This window comes from Cydia pomonella, chromosome 4, assembly GCF_033807575.1.
Source record: "Cydia pomonella isolate Wapato2018A chromosome 4, ilCydPomo1, whole genome shotgun sequence".
NCBI lineage: Eukaryota > Metazoa > Arthropoda > Insecta > Lepidoptera > Tortricidae > Cydia > Cydia pomonella.
The window spans coordinates 5,629,534-5,653,433 of NC_084706.1; the positions used below are offsets into that span (position 1 = coordinate 5,629,534).

Here is a 23,900-nt window from a genome sequence, read left to right on the forward strand (position 1 = left end):
GGGCTGTTTCTAGTTTTGTTCTATGGGATTTGGCTTTTTGGGCTACCATCCAGCATCCAGGTCATAAAAAGCACAAGAATTTCACATTATTCGTAGGATTGTCTGGGGAAACCTATACCGGCGTTATCTGTAAATAGCTTTGACCGGCCAACCCCATTCAATCCGTGGATCACTTGCATATATTATACTCCTCGCAGACCGTGACGTGTCGGTGTGACATTCCAGCGAACGAGTTCCCGGCGATGTTCGAGTCGGTGGTGCGGCGCGTGGTGCGGCTGCTGTTCCACGTGGTGGCGCACTTGTACGCGGCGCACTTCCGCGAGCTGGCGCTGCTGCGCCTGCACGCGCACCTGCACCTCACCTTCGCGCACCTCACCGCGCTCGACGCGCGCTTCCAGCTGCTCGACCACAAGGAGACCGAGGTAGGCTACCTGCACCTGCACGCGCACCTGCACCTCACCGCGCTCGACGCGCGCTTCCAGCTGCTCGACCACAAAGAGACCGAGATAGGCTACCTGCACCTACACGTGTACTCTTTCTCCCCTATCACACCCCTATTAATTCAAGAAAATTTGCTAGATTTGATTGGATAGACGTGATTTGGTACCTTTCACTAAGTATTCCCACATATTTAAATTCGGTATATCTCCTGCATCCTGTCCTGTATGTGATAAAATTAAAGTTGTTCAAATATAATTATTTCTATAAATTAAAAAAGCGAATATGTATTCAGTTTTTATATTACTTTAATAGCCATTTAAAATATTATTTCATTTCTCATGCTTTGAAAGTGGATCGTTGTTGTTCTACTGGGTGTGGCATGTAACAGGAGCAAAAAATTGAACTGTAGGCTGTACTCCTCAAACTGACCAACATTTGTTCAGCAACTTTTTAAAATAACTTTTATTTTGATTTTTAGAACAATTCAAAGTTTATTGTAAGACGCAATGTATTGCGAATTTTATTATATTTAAAGCGTGACAATCAACGTCAATTACACTGGTGACAGCGTACATTGAAGGTAATATTTAATTTGTATGAAAAATAGGAAGTCAAAAACTTCACAATATTCAAAAATCACTGAACAAATGTTGGTTTGAAGAATACAGCCCACAGTTAAATTTATTGCTCGTGTTACAGGCCACACCCGGTATAAACTTTATACCGGGTGTGGCCTGTAACACGAGCAATTATAAAGTGTGCAGAAAATCTATAAATACATTATACACAAAAATTCTGCTCTATACAGTCTAGAACACTGTACTTTCTTAGTACGTTTTTTTTTTACAATAAGCATTTCAAATTTTGGTTATAAATGGATTTGATGTACAATTTCCATTCTGATAATTTACTCCCCATTCCATAAATAATGATACTTTTACCCCTCACGAAATACTACTGAAGTTCATATTTAGCCGTGTTTTTTTTTCAATGCACATGTATTTTACTTTTACGGTTGGGTGCGTGTGTAAAACTTGTCAAAAAAGATAATATGACGGACAGATGTCGGAAATGTCATTGTATTTAAGAATTATGTAGCTTAAAATTTAGTTTTATTTTCGTAAGTGTGATGAAAAACATATTTGTGTATGTATAGTGTGATTAGCCATTTTAGGTCTGACGGTTCTGTAGGTCGGGTCTGTAGGTTCAATGATCAAGTGGTCACAGGCGTACTGGCGTACTGACGGTATTACCGCGCAGGGTAATGTTTAGTAGACAAAATGTTGAATTCAAAATTATTATTGAAAAATTTAACGCATCGATAAAAGTTTAAGCAAAATCTTAGAGTTACTTAAAAGCTATCGAATGAAGTAAGTTTAATATTGATATTCGTCATAGTACTTCTAAAATATGGAAAGAAACACAATTTTAAGCATATTTTCAAAGCAATAATCTATCGAGAAAATGATGAGCCATCGTGTTTCTGACAAGCAGAAGGCTAGTTCAAGGACTGAAGTTACAGGATACTAGAAAATAATCGATGAAATCCTTGTACAACTCTGTAAATAATGGTTTCAAAATAGCGCATTTTAATATACACCGCGCCTTAAAACGTTCGCGTTCTTATAAAGTTCAGAGGAAAGCCAATATAAACCGGTATATACCAGTATTTTATAAACCGGTCCCGAGCCTTGCCGACCAGCGGTTTCAAAAAGAGTAGTAGAGTACTATACAGTCGAGTTCATATATATGTATACATATATCTCCTTATTGCAATTAATTAAGGTGAACATATACATATTTACAAAATCGACTGTACTGCCGATCTGAGCATAAGTGCAATAACTAATTTCGAAACGTCTTCCAATGGTATGTATAAACAATGGAAACAATTGCGTGATATTTGAAAATGAGGTATTGTACTTATGCTTAGTGCGGCAATAGCACAGTCAAGTGTAAAAATATGGACGTACACATCTTACTCCAAAATGTGCCATAGCATCTTATTCCAGTGTAATAAGAGCGTAGTACCATATTTATGAGACGATTCTTTCGATACATATTTTTGCACTTTACTGTACATTATTGCAGAGGCCGGGAAATGGCAATAGAATAGAATAGAATAGAAGCGTTTATTTGCAAGAATACGTAGGTACAAGGTGTTACATTAAATATTGTCACAGTATTCAGCCGAAACAGCATGCAAATATTAAAATATACTTATAATCTACTTATTCTAATCCTAATATGACATAATCATATATTCCTTCACTTCACTTAGTTAATACATTATTAAATTCTAAATCGTGCAAGAGCTTGATACAATTCGTGGATGAGGTTCGATTTCGACAAAGAAGACGAATCCACGAATTGCTGTACCTGCCGAGGTATATATTGTGCTTTTCTCCAAACATGCGAGGAAATAAAGTAAAATAATCATCAACCAGCACTTAAATCGAACCTTCACATCAAATACAATTTCCCTCTTTTATCATTTAAAAAAAATTAAAGGCACAACTTATTTTGCCATTCAGTACCATTCAATATTCGTTCATTCAATATAATTGTGCAATATAAGATGTATGTGCACGCACGAGATCCTTAAAAAAAGTTATATAGTCTTTGATTTTATTAAGCAGTATTCGCACGATCATACACAACGGTCTTGTAAGAACGAGACATGACACAGCTTGAAATTAAGTTGGTCTAGTCGTGTAGACACGGCACGTGGCTATAATAATTGGCTGTTTGTATTTTTCTTAGTGGATACGTGTCTTTAAAAAGTAAAAAACAATACAATAATAACTTCCCGTCCGCTAAAACACGACAGTAATGGTTTGAATTTTTTTAATTTGAGTTTGACCATAATGAAGACCTTCCCGTAATTTTTTTTGCTACAATAAGGTGAACATTTCCAAGCATATTGGAGAAAAATATCTTTTCTCAAACTTGCTATGAAATGATGACATGACTTACGTCAAATTAGGTCCGGAAATACTACATATCAGGTGGCATGAGTGAACATGATATGTAAAGGAATTTCATACAGCCTTACACACCTAGGACTGTAAAGCAACCTTCTTTTGTTTTTTAACGTCAAATTGTGACACAACGTCTTGGTATCCAACCATCAACTAGCTCCAGTTAGCTTGGTACGGTGATTTGTTGTGCATATTCGTTGCTAAGCAACGGCGGTGGCGCATCGCGCTGACGCGCGGACTTACGGATTGTACACCGCTGGTAGAGTGGCGGGCCGAGTAGATCGCCACAAAACAAATTGACTAAATTTTTTTGTTTTAATTGCAAGTTTGAGAAAAGCACTATACATATCTCGGCGAGAAACGGGGCTGCCGGCCGCGTACATATATCTACTTGGCCTGCAACCCTACGTTTCCCGGCCTCTATAGTAATGTACTATTGCGTAAGAGACGTGCGTGATTGTATCTACGTGTATCCGGTGTGAATAAAAAACCTGCATATGACACAGGCCAATCGCACTGCCGGTAAATCCTTTTGCTAAGAGAGAACAGTCTCTTGCGAATGAAATTCACAGACCACCGGGTAGTATGCCAAACGAAGTTCATAAAAGTAAAACATCTCAGTTATGACTTTGATCCACATGCTGATGCTGATTTGTTTCGGGAATGCTCTCAAAAAATAATAATTACAGGTGCTGCGCGACCTGGAAGTGGCGCTCCGGCTGTCGGAGCCGGCATCGTCCCCGCGGCGCTCGCCCGTCGTCACGCAGCCGCTCGGCGCCGCGTGACCGGCGCGCCTCCACGGCGCCGCGTGACCGGCGCGCCGCCACGGCGCCGCGTGCGGCCGCTAGCGCCCGGGCGGCGCCGCACGCCGCACGCCGCAAGCCGCACGCCGCACGCCGCCGACCGACGCCCGGCCGCCCCGGAGCGGCGTCTACCAGCCTCTAAACCTAAGTTAAAACGATTGTTAATTCTATTGTAAATATTTCAATCTGTTAAGTAGTTTTAGGTGATTACGATTAGTTAATACTATTATTTGTGATTGCTTTGGTTGTAAATAAAAGTGATATTTGTTTAACTAATAAACTGAAAGCCTTAATTTAGGTGTATTTATTTCACTCCTTTTATTGGTGCCGCTTTTACGTATTAGACCAGGAGCTAGGCCCGAAAAATGATACGTGATAATGAGAGCGACGAAACTTGACAGTAATAGGCCTGCCACTTATCACAGGCTGTTGGTGGGGGGTCAGGTAGGTGGTTGGTTGCGCACTTGCGCGGTGATTTTCTAGTAGAAGGTGGCCGAGTCTTGAGATAAATTAGTTTTATACGAATATATGTAGGCAATACTGAAAGTACTCGTCAAAAAATACATTGATTAATTGCTGATTTAGACGGCGCCGAACTCGTATGCGATTTTAGTTACAATGAGGGCTATTGGTTACATCTAATTCAGCCGACCAAACACCTCAATGTAATAAACCTCGCATGTGAGTTCTCACACCGTCTAAATAAGCCTTAAGGGCCTACGCTAGCTGACGCGGACGCCCGCCGCGTGCGCACGCACGCGGGTGCTATTTGTAGGTGAAATCCGCCGCACGCATCCGCTTCAGTTAGCGTCGCTCATACTATTTTTCGTTAACCCGCTCGTCCGCTCCGTGCACCCGCGCCAGCTAGCGGCGGCCTTAAGATGTGTAAAATCTGAGTCAATTTCGTGCTTCGAATTTGACAACTAAACGGGATGGAGCCACGATGGAGCTGCACCAAAGAGTAAAGTAAGTATATAGGAAAAGAGAGCCTTCTTGAAGCATTTTAAGAAAACTAATTTCGAAGCGCTATCTCTATTTTATAACCGGAACTAGCTATGTATGTTTGCGTGCACATCTACATACCTATCCATCTGTCTGTCATTGTACTTTCGTACTACATAATATTAGGTCTACTTGGGCGGTTTACAAGTGAATTTTTTGTTTGATATCTTATAACTTTCATAGTTTTTTTGTTTACAAGATATCAAACGAAATACTAACTTGTAAGCTGCCCAAGTAGACCTAATATTATGTCGAAAGTCGAAAAGTTTTAAAAGAATGGAATCCAAAAAAATACATACTTTACTTAATGCAAGTATATGTTTATTGCTTTCAATTTGGTAAACAAGATTTGTTTTGGTGTTGTAAGTACTCGCAGCTTACTTTGTACATCTTTGTATACAAAGCTGCATTAGCTTCGCCTTCTGTGACTCAGTCTGACTTAGAACTCTTTCATGTGCGCATAACTAACTTGCCTAGTTCACAACTGAGCGTTTCTTCTTTGACCCTAACATCCATCCAACTGGACTTGAATTCAAGATATTCCGGAGGTGAAGTAAGGACTGGTAAAGTGCACATTAGGAGAATTCCTGGTAATTTCGTCTCGCTCTCTAGCTCCGTAAACAATTCGCTCCAAATATTCTTTAAAATAAACACACGACACACGAGTTAATGATGTCGTGGTTCGGGTCCTCCTTGTACTAATCCCCTGTTCGTCGGTGGAGGTCAGAATGACAGGCCAACAAAGCTTTTCACTTGGAAAAAAGGTGTGACCATCCGGCACTTGTTGTGTAGAATGATTTTGTTAGCGGGTCGGCGAGATATGTATGTTTGATAAGTTGGAAGATTTTTGTAGTTCATTGTTGTTGTAATACAAATTTATGTAATAAACGAAATTAAAATTGAAGAAATCGTCAGGCGACAAATACGCTACTGCGCCTGACGCGAACACCAGCGAGTCGAGCAGTGACGAGCGCGGGCCGTGCCCTCGCCACCACCACCAGCAGCACGGCGAGGAAGGCGACCGCTGCCGGCACGCTTTGGGTTGGGGCCTGCGATTGGTGCAGTGCGCCGCATTAATGGGACTCCATCGATAAACGAGAACGTCATGCGAGCGTACTATGCAACCTACGATGAATACTACGACCTATCTAAGATGAAGATAGAAGTTGGAAGCGTAGGAAAAATACTAGTGTCCGACCGAAACATGTTTTTTTGCCGAAACCGAAGGTTCGGTTGTGGTTCTAGTTTCGGTCGAAACCGAAACTTTTGCTGGACCGTTACCCATGAAAAATAAATACCTATAATTCGCATAGGTGGGACAAAATAAAACAAGTAAAATAGTACATTACGATACAAGTGCGAAAAATAGGAAATTCGAAACGAGTGGCGATAAATTAAAACACGACCGAAGGGAGTGTTTTAAATCGACACGAGTTGCGAATTACCTATTCGCACATGTATCGTACAACGTTTTACAGTACATATGGCCCTTTAAATGTTCGACACAGTAACGTAATATGCTACTTCTCGCACTAGTGCTATAAAGTAGCCCCATATGTACTGTAAAAAACTTGAAATAAGATGTAGTATTCAAAGTTTTAATTTTTAAAGGTCCCAATCAACCAAACTCCAATAAGGCCTAATCAATTTACTGAGCGGACACTCATACACCTCTTATCTGCTTATTTAAAAACAATTGACGTACAGCTCGCAACAAGCATTAATCAATTCATCAATTGCTTCATATTTGACATATTTGTTCCCCAACAGTCAAATATTTTCCCCAATGCAGCAAATTAATGTAGAACATTGCTAGTTAGCTCTGCAATCATGGTGCAAGTAAGTCAAACGCAAATCAAATATTTTAATCATTTAGAGAGCATCATAGAGGCACTAGATGTAAATCTCTCCTTATGAAGTACGGTTTTAAAGATAAAATTATGTTAGCTGTTATATTATAGTAATCATTTAAAATTGGTTGGGATAACGCCTTTGTATTAAAGCATAGTTAAAAACGTTATTTCTATGTTATCTAAAATATCTAATTTGAGTTGTATTATTGGATTGTATTATTGGCAGATATTGGAATATTTTGAATATCTGGATATACGGATTGCAAACCCTAGCTGTAATGTTTGACGACCGGTTTGGCCTAGTGGGTAGTGACCCTGTCTACGAAGCTGATGATCCCGGGTTCAAATCCTGGTAAGGGCATGTATTTGTGTGATGAGCATGGATATTTATTCCTGAGTCATGGGTGTTTTCTATGTATTTAAGTATTTATAAATATTTATATATCGTTGTCTAAGTACCCTCAACACAAGCCTTATTGAGCTTACTGTGGGACTTAGTCAATTTGTGTAATAATGTCCTATAATATTTATTTATTTAATGTACAGTTCAAAAAACCTAGAAATTCGTGTAACGTAATTAGTGGATGACCCCTATTGGGTTAAGGCAGTTTACTGGAACAATAATCGACATATCATTTTATTAGTTTTGAACTTTAACAAAATTTTGGTGGTAACTATGTAATGGGAAAAAAAATATTCCCACCTACTGGGATTTTTTTTGTTACCCGTAGTAACTGGTAACTACTGAGAAAAAAAATTCAGCAGTTACTACTGGTAAGAACCTGTTGGTAACTGGTGGGAATAACCAAATCAACAGTCGGAGCAGTTGACGGTTTTGAATGCTGTGTGACAATAAGGAATATTGGATTATTCCCACTAGTTACCACCAAGTTGTTGCCAACTAGTGGCAACTACTGGGAATTTTTTTCCCACCTTTTAACCCTTTTCCAGGCATAGTACGATTTATCGACCACACACGCGCCATTAGAATTTCAACTTTAGCATTCGGATTTAAGGTTCAAATTAGATTACACTTTCAGGAAATGTTACTTGTCTTCAAATGAATCATCAAAGCAGGATTTATTGCAATATATATGATTTTTTGGGAAAACCTTGTAGATTGGTGCGGCCTGGAAAAGGGTTAACCATCAACCCGGTTTGGTGGTAATTACTGGGATTTTTTTTACAGTAGTTACCACCAAAATTTGGTTAGCGTTCAATATTAATAAAAACAGTATAAATATAGAGTGCTTTAATCAATAATCAATTAAAAGTCTACTTAATTATAAGTCGATTACTGTTTCAGTAAACTGCCTTAAAAAGTGATTTAAAAAATCGGTCTTTGACTGATTTGTTTGTTCGTTCGTATAATTTTGACGTTATTTATTGAAAGGGACGTTATTGTCGATGGCGCTTACGCCATTATCAGTGATGCTCCTATATAAATACAACGCTGCGCTACCCAGTGCGGCGTAAGCGCCCTCGACAAAAGGTCCAGGTTTCATAGATAACGTCACAATTATTTCAATTTACAATTAATAAGATAAAATTCAACCAAACGTTAATTTCTCTTTTACTTTTATTTTTATGCACTTGCACCGGCTAATGAACTTATAATTATTTATACTATACTATTTTTACTGTTTATTATTGAACTCTAACAAAATGTTGGTGGTAACTACTGGGAAAAAAAAACCCACCTTTTACCAGTGGTAAAAAAATTCCCAGTAGTTACCACCAAATCGAGTTAGTGGTAACTAGTGGGATTTTTTTTCCTAGTAGTTACTAGTGGTAAAAGGTGGGAAAAAACCCAGTAGTTACCACTGGTAACTACTTGGTGGTAACTACTGGGAATAACCCGGAATATTACGTGAAACTCGGCGTAGGTGGCGCCACTACCACATTCCATCACAAACTGAGGGTCTACTGCGAAGCTACAAAATCGAAATTTCGTTATCTAACCTCTTTATCACTCTTGCATATTCGAGCGATGACGAGGCAGATAACTAAATTTAGATTTTCGCGTTTCCCGGTAGGCCCTTTGTAAGCAAACCGCCTTGATGCATCAATGTCATATTTTATTATCTGTGAAAACTTGTCAAAAAACAATTTTAATTCATAGTATGTATAAATTACTCTATGGTTTACGAAAGGTGCTAGTGCTGCACTCTGGCGGCAGAACATTGCCGTAATACTCCCTATAATGCACGTCTTGTTTTTGTATTGTGTACTTACCATAGATCTAGTATATTTTCTTTACTAACTTTACTTTTTTTTACCAGAAAAAACGCAAAAACCTACGTAATTTGGTCGGGTTACTCGGGTTATTTGTTACCCACATAAACCATATTATTCTAAATTTACAGCAAGCAATAAAACGAAAATTTACGCTCTCTACTACTCCTACTGAAAGTTCCATAAGAGCATCTCGTTCGGTCATCTCCCGGCTATACCATTTCATCTCTATACTTATTGTATTTCTATGGTACCTACAAATAAGGTGTAAAAGGAAACAAAGTTTGGTTTTTGTAATAAATTACACTGAAGTTTATTTCTCACCATGAATACATATTGACCAATATTACTGAACTTCGCATCTCGATTCGACTTTATTTATTACAACTCACGCAACATACATTTCTTACGCTCTTAGAAACAGAACATTTCTTTTTTTGTGTTTTTTTTAAATATTTTTATTTATTTATTTAGCTACTAGTTATAAAATCCTAAATTTTGATAATACAATGAAATTTAAGCATTCTTACAGTTTAACACTAAGTCCGTGTAGCATTGAAATAAACGTTCATGACGTTAAAAAAATGATTTAAGGTTTCATATACTATATATACATAGATAGGGTGATACATATATACGGATAGATAGAAGATATATGTTACAATGTGAACGAGGGGCTCGCGAGAGCGCCGACGGGTGCAGCCATACGTCCAGACGAACACTATACATTGTATACATTTGTAAAAAGTATCAAAATTGAGTAAAAGGCCTACAAAAAATTATCTCGAGATACTAATATTCCTTTACGTCGTACAACCTAAAAATTGACCTAAGTAACGCAGGACCCGGCGGTCGCGCGTCACCGGTAACGAACGTAGGTATTAACTATTTGGCTTAATCATATTCATATAATGAGATGAGCGCGAAACAGAAGCGGTGCGGGGCCGTGGAGGTCCGTGAGGGAGTCCTTGAGGCAGCTAGTCCTCCGCCTCCTCGTCCTCCGACTCCTGCTGCTGCAGCCACGTCAGCCACGTGTTCACCTGCGGGACAGACTCCGTTACTGGCAGTTCAGCCGACACGGCCTCGCGACGTACGGACGGACAGACTGATATGCAGAATTAGATAGGATACAAACGGCAGTTTGAAAAATATTTCTTAACTAAATTAATTTTTGTGCTAAGCCAAAACGTTTGTTAGCAAAATTACAATTTTTAATAAAAAAACAATTGAAGATTCCAACTTGCGATATTTTTGCCAAGGTCACTAGTTACCACCAAGTTGTTACCAGTGGTGGCTACTGGGATTTTTTCCCCGCCTTTTACCACTGGTGGGGGAAAAATCCCACTAGTTACCACCAACTTGGTTTGGTGGGAAAAAAAATCCCAGTAGTTACCACTGGTAACAACTTGGTGGCAACTAGTGGGAAAAACCCAAAAAAAAAAAAAAACAATAAAATCTTGACGATACGCTATGATACTTGATCTTACAGCGTTCTTGGCGTAGGCACGACCGGTAGTGACGAGTTTATGCGATCTTGGCGTCCATGGGTTAATATACCGTGAATAATTTTGATATAGCCCAAAATTACGCAGGGACCAGGTAGTTCATATAAATTGGTTGGCAGTTTTGGTGTAACGGGTGATAACAAAATGAGAATAATTTTCTGTAGACTTATACACAAAACTCTACATAAACAAAAAAATGCCGTTCATAAAGTTGTTGATTCTTGAATTTCTAATGTTTTATTTTTTCAAACATTTGTTTTTGTTAGAATGGAGTCGAAACAAGAAACAGCGAAAACGAAACGAAGTTTTAAAATTCTAACTTAATTATTCATCAGTTTCATGAAAGTGGTAGTGGCTAGCCAGCTAAGATAATAACCAAGACAAGTCTCAATTGACTCCAAAGTTCTTTTAATTCCCGCCAAAATTTTAAGTGTTACCAACCGTACATTTGTCGATCATTAAAAAAATATAGGTCTGGAATGCTGCAAGGTGCCCCGGAATACACTGATGAGTAAAAATCGATCATTACGTCTCAGTGTCGCTAGATCACTCGAAATTACAAAGGGAAATCATTTAGTTTGGATGATGAGTTATTTTCCTTTTAGCATAACTCATATACCTGGAAATGGTTGATACTATACTAGCAATAATTCTACAATACCAGGCAATATCAAACACAAGTATTATGGACAAGTTTGAGCAGACATTCATTACAATGCTTGGACTCCAATAACATACCATGTGTATGTAAGAAAGTCCGAAATCCCACACACCTGCCACAATGTCGGCTGATTGATTTTTTTTTTGGCTGTTTGGGTAATTGAGTGTATAAAAATAATTGGAGAGCTGAAAATTGTGCCCAATTAATAAAAAATACTAAGACTTGTGCTTCGAAAATGGATAGAAACTGTGTCCAAAGGTCTAAATTCGAACTTTATATTTAAACTACGTCAAAAAGTTAATAATAACAAAGTATCGTAAAAAGTTATATGAGTATTTTTTCACACCTCTGAAATAATTCTCATTTTTTGTCATCACCCGTTAGATTCATCTCTCGTATAGGGACCGTGCGCGTTGGAGGGTCTGCCATCTTGTGACCTGAATCGGAACCATAAACATGCACATTTACATGTCACGTGTTTTCTTGTGCATAGTAGGTTCTGCCATCTTGTGGGCTACATTGGAACAATAAACATCACATTTACGGCTCGCGCCAAAAATCTGACGGCTCCTGTGCTGCCTCCTACAGTTCATGCACGCTCCCTATCAGATGTGTAAAGTCTAAGACAAATTCGTCCTCGGGATGTCGGTAAATTGCGCCGTACGGCTCTATACATTAGGCGGTAAATCCGGCCATGAAACAATTCAGTTATTACAAAATATCGAGGGCTCGATTTTTTTGTTAAGACTTTACACATGTCAGAAAATGAATGAATGTTGCGGCAGCCGGACCTGGAACAGCGCCTCGCCCTTGCCGGGGTAGGCGTCCGTCACGTCCTCGCGCCAGCGCAGGAACGCGTCCTCCTCGCACACCTCCAGGTTGTACAGGTACATGAACCAGCGCAGCAGCATGCCTGAGGGTGCAGATACGTATACGTGTTATCTTGCCTTTCTCTTACAATTTATCTTATAAAAAAATTAATATAATTTTTAGTCATCGCGTAACTAAATGACACTTTATATCGGAAGGAATTCTAGTTTTTTTCAGATTTAGCGTAGGAATCGCTTCGCCCGGCAGGTCGGATATGGGCGTGTACATTGCGGTTGCGGGTTACCGCTCGTAGTTTGGATGGCTCGGTGTCACTGTGACGGTAGATTCATTTTAAATAAAATAGTTTCAATTGGTGGTCATACATAGGTTACAACAGTATAGTACATTGTGCAACGCGAGGGGTAAGTGAAATATTGTACGAGAGTCTATATATATATATATAAAGACTCGAGTATCAATTTTCTTAGCCTCGGAGTTAAACACAATGTTTTGCATCACGCTTGCGAAGAAAAAACTATATTTTAAGCTAAATAATTCTTAAATACGGTGACAATTCAAACATTCGTCCGTCATATTGTCATGTTTTGAAAGTTTAGGCATTGAAGGCACAGACATATCCGACGTTCAGCTACAAGTGAAAATCGTGTAAAAATATTTTAAACGGCTTTTAAATTAATCAAATTAAATATTTTTAAACAAGAACAAAAATAAAATTGATTTATATTTATACCTAGTTCATTCGTATGAATTAGTAACAAAATGACTAGCTCCTACTAATAACTCCCTGGGGAGTTATAGCTTTTTTTTCACAATCCACAACTCCCGCGGGAACAATATAGGTCTTTGTCCTTCAGGACACCTGCATACCATGACGGTGGCAAACAAGCATACGGCCCGCCTGATGGTAAGCAGTCACCGCAGCCTATGGACGCCTGCAACTCCAGAGGTGTTACATGCATGTATGAAATAAGATCTTTTTCGAGCAAGTGTGATGAAACATTTTTAGATTACTTTATCATTTAAGCAGAGGGAGTAATACTCCTACGATGATTTTGAACTTTATTCCAGAGTGACAGGAAACAATTTTGCGTAGTTTTGTACTCGTTAAAAGGTTAAGATTTTCTTTAGCGAATGACACTCGAATTATATTGTATACTCTGGCAAACCAGTTATGTCAGTAGAAAAAGACGGCAAGTTAAAAAAATATGCTATTCTAGCCTTTTCTACTGACAACGATTGGCCCGTTAGAGCAAATTTCATACTTTCTACTGTCACAATGAGTCACCTGTCGCTCCGTGCAGCTATCGATCTATTCCGGATGGATAATAGACCCGGGGCGCAGTCGGACTTTAAAAAATATGTTCGGCCGAAACCGAGGCGGCCGGAGCGCGCGGCGGGATCGTAGCGCGCCGCCATCGACTGCGAAGTATGCTATGCAAGGATAGGAGATCGGCCGGGAGGCTGCAGTCACCCTTGGGGTAGCGGTGGTGGTGCGCGTGCAGCTGCACGGCGTACACGGCGGCCAGCTGCAGGTCGGCGCGGCCCTGCAGCAGCGCCGTGAGCAGCGGCGCGTAGGCCTCGGCCAGCGCCTTCTCGCGCTCCAGCGCCGCCTTGTCGGCGCCGCCCGCCTGCGCCGTCACGTGGCCCGCGATCAGCGCCACCAGCGTCGACACGAAGCCCGCGTTCTGCAACGACACCGGCCGCGCTTACACTACATTGCACTCTCGGACTCCAATGGGACCCCGTGCTCCGAAATGGTTTCGGAAATATCCCTCATTTTTGAACAAATGCTGATCGATGTTTAAAAATTTTGATAAAATGTAGGTATCTGGAACGATATTGACAGTTTTGATTTTATTAAATATGCGTCCAGGATCAAGAAATGCTTGGAAATTGATTTAGGTCAGGACACTAGAAAAGCCACATCTAAAGAAATAGTTATTTACGATACGAAATAGGAAATTCGCAACGAGTGGTGATAAATTAAAACACGACCGAAGAGTGTTCTAAATCGACACGAGTTGCGAATTACCTATTCGCACGTGTATCGTACATGTGGCTCTTTAAAGTTTCGACATATGCACGGAAAGTGCTCATTTCCGCACGCGTGCGGGAAAGTAGCACCATATGTACTGTAAAAGTTCTTTACACATTTTGTATGGATAACACTTAGGCGTGAATTATACACAGACAGCGTAAGGTGAGGGCACGGTGCAGGCATGATGCCGCTTCAATACGCTTTCATACAAAATGTAGGAAAGCGACGTGTCGTGAATTATACACAAGCGGCGCGGGGCAGGTGCAACGCTAGCGCGCCGCTTGTCGCCTTTGTATATTTTGTATGAAAATGTTTTGAAGAGACATCTGACCTTCGTCTCGAAGTTTCTGTATAATTTAGAGTAAAGTAGAGAGCGTTCATTTGTGGCAAAATAAAACAACAATTAACATAACATAACATATAAGCCACGAAAGTTACGCCTTAAAGCGCGGATTAAATGCATACTCGAGACCTGTCGTCCAAAACAAATTCATTCAAATCTATATTTTTTGATACAGTCACAAGAACCACTGCTCACGCCGTTCTTAAGAGCGAACTCTTCTCTGCCGAACGACTAGATCAAAATGTACAGATTTGAATGAATCTGTTTTGGAGCGGGCGTGCAATTCGCGACTTTATGGAGACATTGCCATTAAGGCAAGAACGAAACAAATCAAGACTAGATGAAATATGAAAAAATACAGTTAGTTCGATTATTTATAATTCTAGATATTTAATTATAATACACTGTTCCCTTTAGCTTAATAGGGCCGACTGATGTAAGAAAAATGGCATAAGGTAATATATTTGGGTATCCATACAGCCCCCACTATACAGAATAATAGCTAAAAAAAGTATGAATCTAGGGGTATTTTTATTCGGGTAGGGGTAAAATGTATGAGACAAGAGTTAGAATGAAAGTAAACATGATAGGGTATACCTGGCGCACGGCGGGCTCCACGTTGCCCTTGATCCAGCGGTAGAGCTGCGCGGGCGCGGGCTCGGCCTGCAGCTGGCGCGCCAGCTGCGCCTGCACGCGCAGCGCGGGCGCCAGGTGCGCCAGGCCGCGCGCCTCCAGCGCCGCCAGCACGCCGGGCGCGCCCTGCCCGCCCGGCGCGCCCGGACCGCCCGGCCCGCCCTGGGGCCCGCCCGGCCCGCCCGGCCCCGCCACCGCGGCGCACAGGTCCAGCTTGCTCTCCGCGTACAGCTCCGCCGCCCGCGCCGCCCCCACCAGCTCCTGCAACGCGACCACCTCGCTCAACGCTCGCCTTCTTATATAGGTATGTTTTACAAGGGCACACTTGTTGTTTAACCGCAAGTGCTAATAATAATATTTAGCCGATGGTTAAACGAAATGTGCCAACGAGTGTAACACAAAATTTTTCCAACACCCCAATGCGAGGAAAGTACTAACTGTAAAATTTCAAACGTTATAAAAAATGTATCCTTCTGTAAATGACCCTTTAAAAATCTGTACAATTCTTTTTTGAAGAACCTTATACTGTAGACCTTCAGAAAACCCTCGGCAGGTAGCTCATTCCACAGCCAGAGCATCCGCGGGAGGAAATTCCTCTTGAACCGCACAGTGCGCGACCATTAAAGTTCTAGAGTGCGAGGATGACCAGCCCTGCCGACGGCGGGCGGTGCGGCAACATGTCAAACAATTCTTCAAGGCACAGCCCATTATATAAGCGGTAGAACACACACAAGGAAGACAAGTCACTCCATAGACCTTTAGATTCAATACCGCCTGTGAGTTTAGGATTGTCGACGATTCTTCCAGCACGCCTTTGGGCCGAGTCTAAGGGCCCAAGCTGGCATCCAGCAGGTGACAGCAATACTCCATCCAGTACAGTACAGTCGGGTACCTGCAGGCGCTGCAGCACGTCGAGCAGCAGCGGGTAGGGTGCGCCGGCCTCACCCCAGGCGCCCAGCTCGGCCAGCGCCAGCAGCTTGTGCCGCACGGCGTGCGCCAGCAGGCCGCCAGCTCTACAGTCTACAGTCGGGTACCTGCAGGCGCTGCAGCACGTCGAGCAGCAGCGGGTAGGGTGCGCCGGCCTCGCCCCAGGCGCCCAGCTCGGCCAGCGCCAGCAGCTTGTGCCGCACGGCGTGCGCCAGCAGCGCGGCCAGCCGCTCGCCCGCCGGCAGTGCGCGCAGCGTCTCGCTCACGCTGCTGCGCTTCACGCCGCGCACCAGCGCCATGGTGGCCGAGCACAGCCGAGCCCACTCAGCGTCGGATTCCGCCTGCGGATAATTAATCGGTTATTACTTTATTGTTTTCATAGTAAACGACTTGTAAAGCCTGACGAGTTCCTATTTGGCCCCGAGATAATGTCGCTACAGACGGTTTACCTATGGCAATAATGGGCGTACGTCCTGCAGCAGTGCAGCGCACCTACCTCGTGCGCGAGCGTGTGCTCCAGCAGCGCCTGCACGGCGCGGCGCAGCAGCTTGTCGGGCAGCGCGGCGTCGCGGATCCTCTGCACGTGCTGCTGCAGCAGTGCAGCGCACCTACCTCGTGCGCGAGCGTGTGCTCCAGCAGCGCCTGCACGGCGCGGCGCAGCAGCTTGTCGGGCAGCGCGGCGTCGCGGATCCTCTGCACGTGCTGCTGCAGCAGTGCAGCGCACCTACCTCGTGCGCGAGCGTGTGCTCCAGCAGCGCCTGCACGGCGCGGCGCAGCAGCTTATCGGGCAGCGCGGCGTCGCGGATCCTCTGCACGTGCTGCTGCAGCAGTGCAGCGCACCTACCTCGTGCGCGAGCGTGTGCTCCAGCAGCGCCTGCACGGCGCGGCGCAGCAGCTTATCGGGCAGCGCGGCGTCGCGGATCCTCTGCACGTGCTGCTGCAGCAGTGCAGCGCACCTACCTCGTGCGCGAGCGTGTGCTCCAGCAGCGCCTGCACGGCGCGGCGCAGCAGCTTATCGGGCAGCGCGGCGTCGCGGATCCTCTGCACGTGCTGCTGCAGCAGTGCAGCGCACCTACCTCGTGCGCGAGCGTGTGCTCCAGCAGCGCCTGCACGGCGCGGCGCAGCAGCTTGTCGGGCAGCGCGGCGTCGCGGATCCTCTGCACGTGCTGCTGCAGCAGTGCAGCGCACCTACCTCGTGCGCGAGCGTGTGCTCCAGCAGCGCCTGCACGGCGCGGCGCAGCAGCTTATCGGGCAGCGCGGCGTCGCGGATCCTCTGCACGTGCTGCTGCAGCAGTGCAGCGCACCTACCTCGTGCGCGAGCGTGTGCTCCAGCAGCGCCTGCACGGCGCGGCGCAGCAGCTTATCGGGCAGCGCGGCGTCGCGGATCCTCTGCACGTGCTGCTGCAGCAGTGCAGCGCACCTACCTCGTGCGCGAGCGTGTGCTCCAGCAGCGCCTGCACGGCGCGGCGCAGCAGCTTATCGGGCAGCGCGGCGTCGCGGATCCTCTGCACGTGCTGCTGCAGCAGTGCAGCGCACCTACCTCGTGCGCGAGCGTGTGCTCCAGCAGCGCCTGCACGGCGCGGCGCAGCAGCTTATCGGGCAGCGCGGCGTCGCGGATCCTCTGCACGTGCTGCTGCAGCAGTGCAGCGCACCTACCTCGTGCGCGAGCGTGTGCTCCAGCAGCGCCTGCACGGCGCGGCGCAGCAGCTTGTCGGGCAGCGCGGCGTCGCGGATCCTCTGCACGTGCTGCTGCAGCGCGGCGTCGTCGTCGCCGGCGCCCGCCGCGCCCACCGCCGCCGCCGCCGCCGTGGCGGCCTCGATCAGCAGGCGGCACGCTTCCTCTTTGTTCAGACCCTGTGTTTAAATTGTGATGACTTTTTAATCATGATTGCACTAATTTACAATAAAAAATCCGAAATTTATATAAAGGGCGACTTGATTTATTTCCATGACAGATGTGAGTGATTAATGCTTGACACAATTCCTTTTAATTATTCAAATTCAAAATTATGTCATTATCAAATAGGTAAATTCAAAACGTAAAAAGGTTGCAATCTGAACATGCCGCCCGCCATGAACGACTGTTCTTAACTAGCTCTGATTACAATGTAATGCTAATATTAAACTAAACAAAACAAGTCAATTGTAATCATCATGATAGTAACTCTCATGTAAATCTTTCGATAGCTCTGATAAAATTCACACAACATAAACAGTTCCTTCAACTTGATAACATAACAATTACAAAAACAGTTAAACAAATCCGTTCATTACTTACATGAAATCAATAAACATTAAATAACACTAAATTGTGTTATGAATAGTTGAAAATAACAATACAATACATTGAAACAAACAATTAATCTGCTAAAGGTAAGACACAAAGTTTCGACACTGGTCGTTTAATTAAAGAATTTTTGTAGCGCAACGTGACAACTCGCGTAACATTGTCCACTCCAGGGTGCTTTTCAACAATTTGACCTAACAACCATCGAGCTGGAGGCAAATCAAGCTCCTTTACAAGAACAACATCTCCAACCTTTGGTTCAGGTACAACCTGTGTCCACTTATATCTTTGCATGAAACGTGTAAGATATTCTTGCGACCAACGCCGCCAAAAGTCTTGTAACATTCGTTGTAAAAGTTGCCATCTTCTTAATGAACTAACTGGCGAATGTTCGTAGTTATGATCTGGAACAGCTAATAAAGATTCACCCACAAGAAAATGTCCAGGTGTTAAAGGCATGGGATCCCCTTGATCTTGGATACATGTCATTGGTCTTGAATTTAGACAAGCTTCAATCTGCGTAAGCACTGTTGTTGCCTCTTCAAACGTCAGTGTTGAGTTGCCAATTATTCGCTTCAGATGATATTTACAGGACCGTACACCGGCTTCCCAAAGACCTCCGAAATTGGGCGCTTGTGGTGGAATAAAATGCCACTGTGTTCCTTTTGTAGCCAACCAATCTGCGATCTCGGGTAGAAATCTTGATTTTTCTTCGTCGAATAATTGTTTTAACTCTTTTGCTGCTCCCACAAAATTTGTCCCATTGTCACTATATAATGAGCTACAATGACCTCGACGTGACACGAAACGCTTGAATGCAGCCAAAAACGCCTGTGACGTCAAATCGCTCACTGCTTCTAAATGTATAGCACGAGTGGCCATACATACGAATAAACATATGTATCCTTTATAGGATTTGTTACCACGACCTTTTGATACTCGGATGTTTATCGGGCCTGCGTAATCAACACCTGAATGTAGAAACGCTCTGCTCATGTTCACTCTCGGTGAAGGTAATTGCCCCATTAGTTGAGGTTTGTTTGTTGCTGCGTATCTAATGCAGGTCACACATTTCCTACAGTATAATTTAACTATTGTTTTAAGTCCAATGATATAATATGTCTCTCGAATGATGTTTATCATCAGCTGTGGCGCTCCGTGCAATGTAACCTTGTGTGCATTTCGTATTATAAGAGTCGTCAACAGCGATTGTTTTGGTATAATAATAGGATGTTTTTTGTTTTCATCTAATTCAGCGTAATGCAGCCGCCCACCAACTCGGAGTAGTTCCGAGTCGTCTAGCTGTGGATTCAGAGTCGTAAGTACACTCTTCTTGCTTACTGGGTTTCCTTGTTTAACATCCTTCCACTCCTCAAAGAATGCTTGACCTTGGCACTTTTTTATCATTATTATTAGCGCATCATCAATTTCTTTCTTGAGGAGGTACTGATGTTTTGGTTTCTCTTTACACAGAAATCTGCGGCAATATGCTATGACTCTTAGCAACTTCGTCAACGATGAGAATTTCGCCCAGATATCGTCAACTGCGCCGTGATCTTCTATTGAAGTTGTAAGGTGAGTTTTAATTTTCCTTTCTTCTAAATTTGTGTTCAATTCCTCAGGATTAAGATATTGAATAATCTTTTCATTTAGCCATGAAGGTCCTCTTAACCAAAGCTCCGAACCAATTAGTTCAGATGCTTGAATGCCCCGTGATGCACAATCTGCTGGATTATGTTCAGATTTGACATGTGACCATTGATTACGGTCTGTGATAGTTAGGATCTCTGAACATCTATTCCCGATGAATGTTTTCCAACGGCTAGGATGACTGCTCAACCATGCAAGCACTATCTCAGAGTCACTCCACGCGTGTATATTTGATTTCGGTATGTTTAAAACACTCGACACTTCAATAAGCAGCTTCGCTAGCAGAACAGCACCTGATAATTCCAATCTTGGAAGACTGAGTTGTTTGATTGGGGAAACTCTTGTTTTTGCTGTAATCAAACTGACATGAACTTCTCCTCTTGCATCTATCACTCGCAAGTATATAACTGCAGCAAATGCAGAAATTGAAGCATCACAGAAGCCATGGAGTTCCACCAACTTCGCGTCAGCCTTGTTGTATACCCAGCGCTTCAACCGAAATTGTGTCAGGTCAGAAAGATCTTCTCTATACTTCGTCCATTCTTGCAATAGCGATTGTGGTAATTCCTCGTCCCAGCCAATACCCGCAAGCCATAACTTCTGAATGAAAATCTTTGCTTTGATTATACTCGGTGCTATCCAACCTTGTGGATCATACAACCTTGAAATATCCGAGATAACCTTTCTTTTTGTTACAGGTGCAGACATCGGCGGCAACTGAACTGCGTACACAAACTCATCGGAAGTACGACTCCAGGTAAGTCCCAATATCTTGTTCGTAGCTTCTAATTTGACTTCTATCTTCTTTTCATCTTGCTTTCCTAAACTCTCTTGTTGTATTTGATTCAACATTGCTTCACTGTTGCTAGCCCATTTTTGCAATTCGAAACCGCCCTTTTTTAGCAATTCATTCATTTGCTTGTATATTTCGATTGCTTCTTCTTCGCTCTCGCAACCCGACATCAAATCATCCATATAAAATTCATGTTTTACTTTTTCAGCTGCTAGAGGGAAATCATTCCCTTCATCCTTTGCCACTTGTATCAAGCTTTTTACAGCAAGATAAGGTGCTGAAGAAGTTCCAAATGTAACACGAAGCATCTTGTATTCCTTGATGTCTTCTTCCGGTGTTTCACGCCACAAAATACGCTGGAATTCTGAGTCTTCTTCACTAACCTTTATTTGGCGGTACATTTTAACTATATCTGCAATGAAGCAGATTGGATACATACGCCAACGCATTATTATATGACGCAACTCTGGTTGTAATCTAGGGCCTACCATCAAGTCGTCGTTTAAAGATACGCCGTTCGAACCTTTGCATGACGCATCAAAGACAGCCCGAAATTTGGTAGTCTGCCTGTCTTCGCGTATGACAGCGTGATATGGTATGTAACAACCCTTTGGTTTGTTGTCATGAATTTCCTTCATGTGATTTAACTCTAAGTATTCATCAAATACTTTCTTGTATTCCTGTTTCAGGCGCTCATCTTTCTGCATCTTCTTCTCGAGATAGTGAAATCTCTTCAATGCAATGTCCCGTGAATGACCATCGGCGCAAGCTGGTTCACTATCTCGAAATGGTAGTTTGACAACATATCGTCCCTCTTCATCTCGTGTGGTGGTTGAATGGAAGATATCTTCACACCGCTGCTCTTCGATTGACAAAATCTTCTGTTTATTGGACGGCTCTGCTTCAACCTCCCAGAAGGACTTGAGCAATTCTTCTACAGGCTCTATATGTGTATGCAATGACGTAACCTTGATGGTTGTGTTCTGATCCGACTTGACCGCTCCAAATAATATCCATCCCAGGGTTGTATTTTGTGCCGCTAAAGACCCTGAGGGACATTTGATAATACCATCTTGAATAATCCTAGCATAAACCTCCGCCCCTAATAAGATATCTATCTTATTCGAAGTGTGATATTCCGGATCAGCTAAAGTTACAAGCTCTAACTCCGGCCATGAGGTGGTTGATACAGCAGTTGAAGGTAAGTACCTCGTCACTTTGTCGAGGACATACGCTGAAACACGAAACACGCAACCTGGATTGAGACGTGAACTGATTGATATCTCTACTATGGACCTTGTTGAAGGGCCCTGTTCACCTCCCAAACCTGATGTATCTGCCCTGGTTGGTGTGGTTTTCAATCCAAGTAATTGAACTGCTGACCTTGCAATAAAGGACTCTTCCGAACCTTGATCTATAAGAGCTCGCAAGAGTTGATATTCCCCGCCATTTTGTGATTCAGCTGACACTACAGCTGTTGCTAATAGCTTCCGAGGTGCTACACCCTTAACAAAATGGCTGGTGATGTGTGTAGAGGTTGATGGATGCTCCTCAGATGATGAAGCATTGATAGGTGCCTTGATTTGACTCACAACTGGTGAAGCTTGATTGCCAATGGAATGATTCGCCACCGTAGTCTGCGATTCGCCCTTTAAATGTAATAATGAGTGGTGCCTCTTGTTGCATATTTGGCATGACGTAGTGCTTTTGCAGTGTTTTACCGAATGATTATTACCTAGACAATTAAATCCTCCTAGTTTGGACAAAGTTACGCTTGCTGTCAAGATCACTGTTAATAAATTCCTTACAACTTCTAAGATGGTGATCTTGTTTGCATAAAAAGCACAAATTGTCTGAGCTACATGTAACATGTTAATCGGGTTTGATATATTTAATTGATTACAGTTAGAATTAAAAGTGCGCTGTTTTTGAACAAAAGTGATTGATTTTGTGTCTAAAAACTCCAGTGAATGGTATTTTGTTTCCAAAAAATCTTTGAATTGTGTTATTGTTGGTAAATTATCTGACCTAGATACCAATTCGCTGACCTTAGACTCCCACTGCTTTCTACTCTCAGAATCTAATCTCTGGCTAACAATATAAATTATAATGACATCCCATGTACCAGTGTCAATACCTAATCCTTTCAAAGCATTTAAAGTGTCTGTTGTAACATCTAGTAATTGCTTGATTGCACTGGAGGACTCGGTTGAAATGCTTTTTTGACTGAAAAAACCGCTGAAAAATGCTATTAACTAAATACTGTTTATTGTTGTATCGGCTTGTCAAAAGAGTCCAGCATTGCTCGTAACTATCATTAGTTATGGGTATATGTCGTAACAATTGTTCAGCTTCTCCCTTGAGATGTCCCTTCAAGTAATGTAATTTCTGTACATCATCAATTTCATTATTGTCGTGAATGAGTGATACAAATAGATCCCTGAAACTCATCCATTCTGTATACAGTCCAGAAAATGTTGGAATGGTAATCTTTGGCAGCCTGACATGACTGATCTTTGAAGTTGAAGCTTTTGACATGTGCACCGAAGTAGCGGAATCACTTGGATTTGGTTTCAATCGGCCGAGTGCATCTTTCAGTGCGCATTTATAATCCAAGTAATTTTCCTCAGTTACATCGTATACTGTTTCCTGTTCCATATACAGACTTTTCCACATCTGGTGCTGCGTAGGCTTTAACCAATTGGTCATGTCCTGTGGTAAACTTCTCCCACAGTGATTCCAAATTTTCCAATCGCGATTCTACATATGACACTGTCACGCGCTCTTTAGGTGACTTTCTGAAGTTAGTATGTCCTTTCGCGATGCGTACAGAAACGTCAACAAGCAATGATATTTCCGCGTCCATATTGAAAATAATGAATTGAAATTACAAGTCGAAGAGTTGCAAAACAGTCCG

General features: G+C 42.7%; 2 protein-coding genes across 7 annotated transcripts in view; one reads left to right on the forward strand and one right to left on the reverse strand.

Moving 5' to 3' along the window:
- LOC133516911 (MOB kinase activator-like 2) overlaps nucleotides 1-4,518 on the forward strand; it is a 162,242-nt gene extending 157,724 nt beyond the window's left edge. For all 6 annotated transcript variants that reach the window (XM_061849953.1, XM_061849954.1, XM_061849949.1 and 3 more), the window contains 2 exons: nucleotides 226-422; nucleotides 4,112-4,518. In XM_061849953.1, the coding sequence (XP_061705937.1) occupies nucleotides 226-422; nucleotides 4,112-4,207 (293 nt within the window). In that variant the 3' untranslated portion in view covers nucleotides 4,208-4,518. The remainder of the gene's footprint in view (nucleotides 1-225; nucleotides 423-4,111) is intronic.
- Nucleotides 4,519-9,598: 5,080 nt separating this feature from the next.
- The window catches only part of LOC133517431 (eukaryotic translation initiation factor 4 gamma 2), a 38,553-nt gene continuing 24,251 nt past the window's right edge, over nucleotides 9,599-23,900 (reverse strand). Inside the window, exons 12-22 of the mRNA XM_061850747.1 lie at nucleotides 17,794-18,107; nucleotides 17,562-17,673; nucleotides 17,330-17,422; nucleotides 17,214-17,294; nucleotides 16,982-17,178; nucleotides 16,750-16,861; nucleotides 16,361-16,594; nucleotides 15,291-15,587; nucleotides 13,784-13,997; nucleotides 12,273-12,394; nucleotides 9,599-10,355 (exon numbers count right to left, since the gene is read on the reverse strand). Of these exons, the coding sequence (XP_061706731.1) occupies nucleotides 10,293-10,355; nucleotides 12,273-12,394; nucleotides 13,784-13,997; nucleotides 15,291-15,587; nucleotides 16,361-16,594; nucleotides 16,750-16,861; nucleotides 16,982-17,178; nucleotides 17,214-17,294; nucleotides 17,330-17,422; nucleotides 17,562-17,673; nucleotides 17,794-18,107 (1,839 nt within the window). The 3' untranslated portion in view covers nucleotides 9,599-10,292. The remainder of the gene's footprint in view (nucleotides 10,356-12,272; nucleotides 12,395-13,783; nucleotides 13,998-15,290; nucleotides 15,588-16,360; nucleotides 16,595-16,749; nucleotides 16,862-16,981; nucleotides 17,179-17,213; nucleotides 17,295-17,329; nucleotides 17,423-17,561; nucleotides 17,674-17,793; nucleotides 18,108-23,900) is intronic.